Here is an 11102-nt window from a genome sequence, read left to right on the forward strand (position 1 = left end):
TGTGTGTGTGTGTGTGTGTGTGTGTGTGCGTGCGTGTATGCACACTGTAATGATTACAGCACGAGTTTCAGACTCATCTGGCCCCATGGCTTGGTTGTTGGGCCACACCAGGACCATTCTCATGGGGAGTGTACCCATGGTACCACATCTAGCCATATGGTAAGTGCATTGCCCTCAAAGCTTACTGTTCATGTGGGGCCAGTATGGGATGTGCACTGCTTGTAATGTGAAGGATGGACCTGACACTGCAAGTAGCACAGGAGGTTGGTCTGGGGTGCTACATGCAGCTAATCTTTTCCCTGGACCACCTATTGCATGCAGTGCCAAGTCCAGCCTTGTTCTGACCCAATGTGCACAGGATACCTAAAACCAGCACAGGCAGGCCATGTAAGGCCAGGGCCGGTGTATGGAGTTGTTTAGAGATCCATGGGTCAGAGTTGGCCAATAGGCCTTATGTTTAACACTTTTGGGTTACAGGAAATCTGAAGTTTGGCAAATACAACTAGAAAAATGTTTTTAAACATTTCTATGTTTAGGGCAAGCTAGTGGCAGCAGATCTACCAATGCAAATGGATCCGGAAAGTCAGAAGAAAAGAACGGTAAAAATAGTTGTTGAATGCTCTTACTTTACCTTCTATATCTGTATAAAACAGGCTAACCTTATTTCAGGGTGAAAACCACTTCTTTCCTAATTTCTGGTTTTAAGTTCTTAGATTTCTTTTTTGTTGCCCACAAATGCCACTCATGACTAACATATGGTTTGTTTCAATTCAGTAATATTTTTTTCTTCAGGGTGTTTTCCACATTCCTTTTTGGGGTACAAATGCACCTCAAGTGTTTCTGAGATGAGAGAACTTGCTAATCTCACAGCTTGAATGCGTACTGCCTTTCATATCGAGTGTATAAGGTGATGCAAGTTCCCATTCCTCAGCTTCCCTTCAGTCGCATTGACTGGAGGGTAGTATCTGTTGTAGACTGTATGCTTGCCCTAGAGTCTCTCTTTCTCTGGGTAATGTTCTTTTCCTTGTGTGTCATTCCCTCCCCTCCTCCCTTGCACACTTCTTTCAGGGACAATTATTTTCAGAAGTACTTGAGGTTCTCATGGCCTGAATGGCTCACTTTTTTTTTCTCTAGCTGAGTGTGACTCCATTTTTCTCCCCTCTCCTCACTCTTCATAATGGTTACAGACCCATTCATGGGGTATACCCCCAGAGCCTTTAAGTTTCTCCTGGCTGTCTTACTGCTTGTCCCAAGGAACAGACTAAGGTTTGTCCTGGCATAATTCCTTATTTCTTCAAGCCTCAGCTCCACTGGCCTTATACCAGCCCTTACAGCTCCAACAAGGGAATCTCTAGGTGGATTCCACTTGGGTTGTAAAAGAGACTTTAAGTCCTTCTTCCTTAGAGAATGGGCCCCCTGGAATATCAGTTGCCCAGAGATCACTCTTCATTACAGGCAGTCAGCAAGGAGACAAACGACAACAAAAGCACTTATTATGTAGGATAAAGGAATTATACAAGAAAAACAGCCCACTGGTTTGGAAACGGAACAAAATGACAAATAATGTTTCTTACTCCCTCATCTGGCTACCACCTAGCCCCTTGAGGGGAGTCCTAGAGTCTTCCGAGATCAGCCTTCCCACTCATTCTACCAGCCCTGACTGCTGCGAACCAGGCCTCCTCCAAAGCCTGAAAAATATCTGAAGACCAGGCTTGTCACACAGGAAGCCTCTGAAATAAAATGCCTTCAAGTCTGCCTCTGCCTCCAGTCAGCATTGTCCAAATTGCTCCCAAGTCATGGAATCCTCCAGAGATTTATTTCCCTAGGACGTCTGGTTGCCACTTCATTCAGATGTTCTTCCCATTACAAGTAAATAATAACTTGGGTGCCTATCCCAAAAATGTCTGTCTAGTTTAGCTTTTGACCTAACAACACAATGGCAAGAGATATTTAGCAGTTATCTGCTCCCTTTCTTAAGCATGCATCCCTCTGTTCCTTTTGAACCATGCCCAAAATCATAAAGACACGTACAGACTATGTAACATAACCTATATAGAGATGAAAGCAGCATAAATGGATAGAGCATAACATGGGCTTTTTCAAGGAGGCTACACGTACCATATCAATACAACAAATGCCAGAAAATCTGCATGACACCCCATGAACTTCCCCCCCCCCACTAAAATTTCATAGGGTTTGTGAACATGACAGTCACTGATTAAGTTGTGGTATCAGCTGGACCTTGCATGGCTTGTGATTGAAGACCTTAGTACAAGGTGTCTTTTCATGAATGTAATGAAGGACACTAAACTCTTCTCAAAAGTGGTATTGAAGCGTGCTACTCTTTTAAAGTTTTAAAAGTGCCAAGACAGCATCAGAACTGATGAGGCATCTTTTATGTTTTCAGTGTGGGATGTGAGCAGAAGGTGCATGCTCTCCAAGGATATCTGTAGGGTAAAATGTAAGCCCAAGTGTTTTTGAAGTACATGCACATACACTACAGGAATGTGCATATAGATAGCACATCTTTAAAAAATATGGCTAATAATAAGTGTGTTCTCTTTTCCAATTGGAAGGAACATACTGACTTTCTAGTACAGGGAATGCTCTTCAGTACAATTTGTCTTCAAATTTAGGTACAATTTATTTAACACTTTAAGGTATTTTTTATATCTGAAACTGAGCAGTTCTTTTGTTTTGGCTGCTGTCAGATATTATAACTAGATAAGGTGAATGAGTCAACAGGGATCTGGGCTTTGTTTGCTGTGGAAAAATGTGGATTTTCTCATTTAAAGGGGGTTTCACTCTGCAGGTAGCTGTTTGGGGCTGGAGGGAGGGTGATTTTTTGGAGGCAGGGGACACCATGTACATGTATGTGACCAGCATACAGCCAGGCAGGGTGGTGGGAGCAGCTCTGGCAGTGGGATACAGGTAAGTCTATTGGTGTGGCAGGGGGTTGGAGGGCCAGGGCTTGGGCACTATCTGGAGGGTGGGGGCTGTGGGTGTCAGGGAATGTGTTGAGAGGGTGGGGTGGAGGGAGAAGGTATATGGGTGCTGGGGCTGCTAGTGATCCCAGTTCTGTGCTGTTGTCAGCAGGCCCCACGTAAAGGCACTTGCCCCACCAGTGGTAGGAGGAGGGTACGGGCATCTTTTTGGGAGTGGTGGGGAGCTGCCAGAGCAGGCTGGTGGAACCAGGGTCTGCTGCCTGTGCTATCAAGGGCAGGGTGGCCAGGGGATGCTGCCCTGAAGCGGGAGGCCATGGCCAGGCTACCTGGCACAGCACAGGAGCCCCAGCCTGGGGTTGGGAATGCCATAGCCATCACCTGGCAAGGCCTCCTCTAGCAGAGCTGGGGGGGAACAAGTTAGCTGCAGGTTGGGAGTGAGAGTCACTAGCAGAACTGGGGATAATAGGGAACTGCATTGGGAGTGAGGGGCAATGGCATGTACAGGGGCAGCGCACTGGCATCAGGGTTGCTTAGCTCCACAAAGCAGCATGGCAGGGGATGCATCTGCAATTGGACCCACATCCTGGTGAGTGAAGGGGGCAAGGGGAGCTCTGACTTTTTTTTTCCATGACGATAAAAACAAATGTCCAAAATACACAAGTATTTAGAATGTATTTTATTATGATTGAAGCACTGGTAGGCTTCCAAATTGCTTTGATATGCTTAATATTTTAATAAAACATTGCATGAAATTGATACATATATACATAGTGGCTTTTCATTTTAATTGCAAAAAAGTAAATGTTGGGGTTTTTAAACTAGAGAATTTGGGATTTTTAAAGAGGAAACCAGGATCCCTGGTGAATCAAGTAAACTTAAAACTGCAAAACAATACCACAATTGAAGTAACCTTAAATGTACAATGCAGATGGTTAAGTGACACACTTGTTTACAGTTCATTTTGGCTATATATGCTTAACCTATTATACATCTTTACTAGATCTTACAGGAATTGTTCTCTATAGACTACTGAAAGACTACATTCTGACTGACGAACAACTAAATGTAAATAACTTTCCGCAACCAAATCCTGAAAAGCCTGGCAGTGCTATGTTGAATGGAGTTACAAAAACAGCTGCATCTGACCGTGAGTAAATGAGACTAGGATTTCTGAATGCCTATCCAGGTCAATAGAAATAAGAATAGAACTTCAAAGAACACTCTTACACTGGACTTCCTATTTTCCAATCTGCTAAAGTAAAAACTGCTTAAATTATGATAAATGCAACACTAGTTTTGGAAGTGTTTGTAAGGAAATCAGGGCCTCAGTAGCAACATGACTGACTTCACAAACTGACTTCAGTAGAACTAGAATTGTGTACGTCTTTGCTGCCTACCAGAAAGCTTCAAGACTGACCCAAGTACTTGGATTTGAACAGAATGTTATCTGTATCTTTGAAAAACCTTGGTGTAGACATTTGGTTTCTGGAGACAACTAGGCTGCTACTTGTCCCTGGGGAATGCATGTTCCATTTGTGCTTTGGCACACATCAAGTTACCCTGGGGATGGTAAGCAGGCTGGGGGCAGCACTGGGGTGGCACCAGTAGCCTTGGGGTGGGGGGACTCTTCTGTCAGTTTCAACAAGCCTTGCAAACAGTACTAAGGGTATATTTGTTTAAGCAGAGTAATTACCTGTTCATTGTTTACTCTAACAATAAAATGGCATTCATTCAGTTCATCAGGTTGAATACTTTCTTCGTAGCTGACCATGTGGAAAGTACAATTTTTCAAGGCTGAACTTTGATCGTGAAATTATCATACTTTGTTTCAGCTTGCAAAAGAACATGCTGTAGATGTGGAAAAATATATGCTGTAACTTCTTCAGGAAAGCATATTCGTAAAGAAGAATGCAACTACCATTTTGGTAGAGTACAGAGACATAAAGGCAAGTATAGTTGACATGTAATAGGCCACCATTACCAATCCATAAAGGGAAGTCTTTGTTTTCAGTTACTGAATATTAACTGTTCTGACCTTATTTACAGTCTTTTTAAGTCTTGCTTTCACCGGGAGTCGGTTAAAACCAGGGCTGTCTTCTGTTCTCTGTGGTTGTGGCTACCTGGCAATATATCAACCTTTCTTCCTAAAGAAGCTATGTTCTGGGGCTGTGCAAAATGTCACCGGCAGTTTTGTTTTGACTCGTTTTGAGCTCAAAATGGAGAGCTTCAAAACAGCTTTGAAACTAAATGAGGCAAGTCGAAACATTTTGAAGCTCAAGCTCGGCTTGCCTGTAAGGAAACAGAAACTAAAGTAAGGAGGGGGTGAAGGACTGCTCTCGTTGGCCAGCTACACAGTCACTAATGACAGTAATCCTTATCTGAGGTCTCTTCCAATCCCAGTGCTCTGGGGGAAGGATGGAAAACCTGCATAAAAGGCAGCATTGTTTGAACTGCCCTGCTTTCTGCCTTGATATTAGTTGAGTGAGGGTGCACCTTAACATGCACAGTGTCACCTACCCATGTCATGAGTTCTGCCTGTCAGTAGCCAGAGGTGCAAAGCCCCAGAATCCAGACTCCCCCTGCACCTAATCTCCTTGACAGCTGGCAGGCTTCGTGGTCATAGCAGGCCTGCAGCTGTCACCTGCCCTGTGCCCCAAGACGGATGCCATCCCACAAGCACTTATGTCATGAGTTTTGCCTGTCAGCAGCCAGAGGTGCACTTTCCCTGAAACCCCTACACCTATCTCCTTGAAACTTGGCAGGCTTCATGCCCTCAGAAGGGGCTACCATTCCTGCAGGTTTCATCCAAATCAGGCCAGAAATGACAAAGTTTTATATGCTGTTTTGAGCTTCCCCATTTATAGCATATGGACAAAACATTGAAACAGCAAAACTGTTCTAATGAAATGAAACAGAACAGCAGTTTTGAATCAAAATGAAATGCTGTTCTGTCAAAATGGAATGGAGTCCTACTATGTTCTTCTGAATTCTCCTATTTGGAGGAAAAAATCCAGCTGCCGCTTTAATGTTTTCCCTGGAATAGAGAAAGTTGGCTTCAGTACAGTGTCATTATAGGGGGAGCTGGTAGTGACCCATTTAATTGAGTAGTTTTAAATACTATTTTATGAAATATTCTACTAACTTAAGTAATGCAGTTTGGGAGTGAAACTCCCAAAGTTAAGAGCTACTATAATGTATGTATAGCAAGTCGGAATGTACAAGGCTGCAGACTTAAGACTTCATAAGAAGCTTACCTGTTGCCATTCCATGATCTGTCAACTTTAAAATGCTGTAAGTAGGCTTTTTGTAGATAGCAATGTAGAAATTAAAATTTATTAAACCTTCTATCATGTGCCCAAAACTGATCATAAGGGCTAGGGACAGATATTACATACAAACCAATTTAAGTGATCAGAAACTAGTTTAAACCTGTAACAGAACAGGTGTTCAGTGCACATAAACCAGTTTCAAAATGGATGAAACTGGTTTGAGAGAAATCTGGTAGAATGTAGTATTGGACTTAATTGAATTGGCTCAGACTGACTTATCCCAAACCCCTTTCTGGCTTAAGATAAATTGGACTCTTCTGGCATGCTCTTTGGGCTGGGTGGGGCTCTCTGGTCCACAGCAGAACTGGGCCCTCCCCTCTGCTCCCTAGCTGGAGGTTGGCACAAACTTGCAGACACAGCAGGGTCTGCTGGCTTTCCTGTGCCCCCCACCCCCACTTGCTGCTTAAGCAGGGATCCCTTTCTCCTCTGCCACAGTAGGGACCGTAGCCAGCATGTGGTATGCTAGCTAATACAGAGAGGTGCCTCTCCAATTTCACTGGGATAGGCAGACGGAACAATGACTGCTTAGGGCTTTTGGAGCTAATTGACAGATCAGCCAGTAAGCTGTTTAAGAAATTTGAACTAATGGAGAGAGGCCATTGCTCTGTTAATCAGATGATAAAGACTCCTATTGGCTCTTGGCTATCTTGCTCGCCTGTCAGCTTGCTACAGATGGTATAAAGAAGCAGGGAGGGAGATTTAAAAAGCTCAGTGCCCTCAACAGATGCATGCGCTGTACATCTTCCCACCCCCTTGCCTCAGAGTGCTAGCTGGGGGCTGACAACACTCCCACCCCTTGAGCAGCCAGTGGAGAAAAGCTTGGAACTGTGCAGGCAGACCTCACAAACCAGAGTCCTGCCAGGGCCTGGCCAACCCCCCCTCAGCTCACTTCCCTGCTGAAGGAAAGGGAGGGCTGCTGTCATGCCCCCCAGCTTCTAGCCTGAGCCAGTGCAGGCATGTGCCTGCACTTTCTCAATTCAGAGAGAATGTCTATCCAGTTTCAAACCAGTTCAGCTTAGTCAGGTTAGATTAACCTGCAAAGATTGAATCTATTCAGGCTAAGGTTTTGTGAATGTCTGTCCCTAGCCAGGAAGTCAACATTGTTAGAAATGTTTTAGTTTGCAGCTTTTTACTTCCATTTTAAGTTAATAACAAGCATTTAAAACTTTCTAGTGACTGGTAGAATAGAATATTTTAATGTTTTAATTCTTGCATGGCAGTTCCTGGTGGCATGGAATCCCGCTACAGTTGTTGTGAAGGAGTGGTGGGGTCTCCTGGATGCCAAGTTGCAAAGGTAGGAACGTTCTGTGATGGGGCCTCTCATGGTTTTGCAGTAGTTTATGGTATTGGATCATACTTTAACATGCAGTGTCTCAAGGCCTTGCCTAACTTTCTAGTAATGATCATATAACAACCCTGTAACAGACTGTTGCTTTCATGAAAATAGTTACAAGTTATTCTATGGATTTAGTTATTTTAATACATTTTTGGAAAATGAGTTTGTCAAATAGGAGGTTCTATAGAAGAATATTGTTTTTATACTAGATGTAGTAGGTTGCATGGACAATACTTAATAAATAGTCTTCCTTTGTTTTGTTTACCAAAATTGTTTTTGGTAGGCTCTTTTATTGTGTGTTGCTTTTTTTTTTTTAACTGAAGCACCCAGCCATTTGGATACAATACTATAATTCCCAGTTTTTAACACTACTGGGAATTTTACAGCTCCATGTCCGTGATGGGCGAAAAGAAAACCTAGAAGGCTTTATGAAGACCTTTATCAAACCACCTCCACCTGATGGGAACCATGGGGTGTATGCACTGGACTGTGAGATGGTATGGTTAACTCTTTTGTATTTTGAACTTAATTTCAAGATGGGTGTAGGTTCATAGGAAATGCTGTAAATTGACTGCTGCGAAAATTGTGAGAACCCATTCTACCACCAAGATATTTAGGCTAAGAGTTGGCTTGTATTCTCTTCTACAGAACACAGTAAACTGAGGGTTGCTACCTAAAAGTTACCTGCTTTTACAACATCAGAGCCTTACTTTTTTTAAATTTTATAAATAATAAGGAACTTTCTTATTAGTTTGCTTTTTTTTCCTTTGATGGAGAAAATCAGCCCTGCTCTGGGGTATACTTGCTACTAAATATAATGGTCAGAAAGGACGGACAGTATGATCAATAGCCTTTGTTCCACTATGTTCGAACTGAGGAATAGCTGCTACTATAGGCTCCAACAGAGGGAAGCATACTGCCTGATTTGCCAAAGTCATATGCTGTCAATTTGTCTCTTCCTTCCTCCCACCCCTAAAGGAGGCAAAAACGGAGCTTTTGTACAGAGACTTAAGCCTATTTTGCTTTTATTTTTAATAACTTTTACTATAGTATACAGGAATAACTCTTAATATTTAGAGCAATGCTTTTCAACCTTTTTTTATTTGTGGGCCACTAAAAAACTGAATAGAAGCACAGACCCCTTTGAATGGGAAGTCGCATACTTTTGACTGATAATAGTCAAGTTTTGGGGACCCCTTAAATATAGTTTGCAGATTTCCAGGGGTCCATGGACCACAAATTGAACACCACTGATTTTAGAGCATCCTTCATTGCCCCCTGTCATGGTACTCTTTCAGGAGCCACTGAAACTCAAACCACTTGGACCTGTTGTGCCTATGTGGTCCTTCATGCCAGCAATCCATATAAAAAGATCAAAAAACAGTAATGTTGAATCTTTCTTTACCACTTGTGGTATTTGTTTTTCTTAGTGTTACACAACACAAGGCCTGGAGCTTACTAGAGTGACAGTTGTTGATCCCAACCTACAGGTTGCCTATAATACATTTGTTAAACCTGATAATGACATCATAGACTACAACACAAGGTATCCATATATTTGAAAATATCATTATTCTTTTTTTAAAAGTTGTGCAATTTTTATGATTTAAGACTGACTATAGTTGAATGAACTTTTTTTGAGACCGTCTTCTACGTTAATGTGTATCTATATGATGCTGAAGAGTCCCAATCATGCCACCACATTATTCCCAGGCACTATAGAAATACAGATCAAAAAGATGCACCCTGACGTTAAGAGCTTTATAGCTTAAGTAGGCATCTTCTGTCTTGAAAGACAAGAATTCTTGTGACCGATTTTTCTCTTTATTGGTTGGGATACTTTTGGCAAGTTTCTGGATATCGCAATACTCTTCCTTGGGTCTCTCAGTTTATCCCAACTATGCAGTTGGTCTGAGAGATACCATTGACAAATTCCTACTGCCTGAATTTCTCAGACAATCAGTTACAACATCACTTCAGCACTCTATACTTCCAAGAGGGTTTTTTTTTCCTGGCCATTTGGAGGGGTATTTCAGTGCAGAAAAAAGGTTAAGCTATTAAGTTGGTAAAACCTCATCTATAGATGTCCTAAATGGGTGAGTTGCTCTCTCACACCTAGCTCTTATTTAAAAAAAAAATTATAGATACTGACTTGTATAGTGCCATTTTGGACATCGTTCTTGTTAAACTGTATGCAGTATTTTAGAATGTACAGAAGTCTTGATAAGATGCCTGTACTAATAGCCACTGTAGCTATCACTTGGGCAAGAGGTATATACTCTAGATACAAATAATTTGGCTTTCATGCTCTCCCACTTCATGCAACTCATTCTTGGTTACTCCTTTTGCTGAGGAAGCAGTAGGTGTTTGGGCAGGGCATAAGTTTCAAGGCCTTTAGTTTTTTTTAGCTGCTGCTTCACCATAAAGAAGAGGAAGTGGCTCAGAACTTGACTCTTCTGACCTCTTTCTGTCACAGTGCTTATGTGCTCACTTCTTTAGTCGATCAGTCTCGGGCTCGTGAGAACCAGCTAGAGTCAGCTGTCCTCAATAGGTGATCTGAAACCCAGGTCTCTACACTTTTACTGTGGCACAGTAACATAATGAAGCATGGATGACCAAGGCAGCAGCCCCAGATGCCCATTTGGGGGTCCAAGAAGGGCAGCCACAGCTGCAGCCAGCCCAACCCTTGCTGCTGCTGTTGCTGCTGCTTAGGGTACAGCCCCTGATTAGTTATGCCTCTTCTGTGGAACTCATCCCTGAAGAAAGGGAAAGAAAAAAATCAGTTTGTATGTCTGAAACGAATGTACACTGCTTCCAAACCTGACTTGAATAATCTTAGCTGTTCACATGCTTTTGAATTGGATATGTTGTACATTTTCTCACTTTATTGAGATTTGCTTGTTTGTGTTTTAATCTGAGATTTTCTGGAGTCACAGAAGAAGATCTGAAGAACACTACAACAACTATTCGGGATGTACAGGCCATCTTGTTAAACTTGTTCAGTGCAGCTACTATTTTAATTGGTCACAGCTTGGAAAGTGATTTATTTGCTGTTAAGGTAAGACATGCAGGAACCAGTTCTGTGAAGCAAATTCTCTAAGATTGTTGGAAACTTGTTCTGTTCCTAACTTCTATCTTGGGTGTTTTTAAGAAGAAAACTTAATTTTATTACGGTGTATACTATAGCCCAGTTAAAAATCAGCCAAAAAGAAGTGTACCTCCACTTTTTCAGATTAAACTGCCCATATTATACATTTTAAATGTGTAATAAAATATAGCATGACTATTTAAAACCATTTAATCATTTTAATATAAGCTAGGAGCAGACATTTGTATTTGTCCCTGGACAAGTTATGCCTGTTTGTCCTGGGACAGAAATGTCCTGGAATGGGTGAGTATATGCATCACCCTAACTAGGCTGTAGTGAGTATTTAATGCACTACTGCTTTTCTGCCACTGATTCAATGATGTAATCCTGGAATAACCAGTAAA

General features: G+C 42.1%; 1 protein-coding gene across 1 annotated transcript in view; it reads left to right on the top strand.

The window, feature by feature from the left end:
* Positions 1–11102, top strand: part of LOC109298060 (RNA exonuclease 1 homolog) — a 32583-nt gene that overhangs the window by 8498 nt on the left and 12983 nt on the right. Inside the window, exons 6-12 of the mRNA XM_019518194.1 lie at positions 528–599; positions 3946–4092; positions 4778–4891; positions 7495–7568; positions 7997–8107; positions 9041–9156; positions 10530–10668. Of these exons, the coding sequence (XP_019373739.1) occupies positions 528–599; positions 3946–4092; positions 4778–4891; positions 7495–7568; positions 7997–8107; positions 9041–9156; positions 10530–10668 (773 nt within the window). The remainder of the gene's footprint in view (positions 1–527; positions 600–3945; positions 4093–4777; positions 4892–7494; positions 7569–7996; positions 8108–9040; positions 9157–10529; positions 10669–11102) is intronic.

The sequence above is a fragment of the Gavialis gangeticus genome, unplaced genomic scaffold, assembly GCF_001723915.1.
Source record: "Gavialis gangeticus isolate Ggan-Ray unplaced genomic scaffold, GavGan_comp1, whole genome shotgun sequence".
NCBI classification, from domain to species: domain Eukaryota; kingdom Metazoa; phylum Chordata; order Crocodylia; family Gavialidae; genus Gavialis; species Gavialis gangeticus.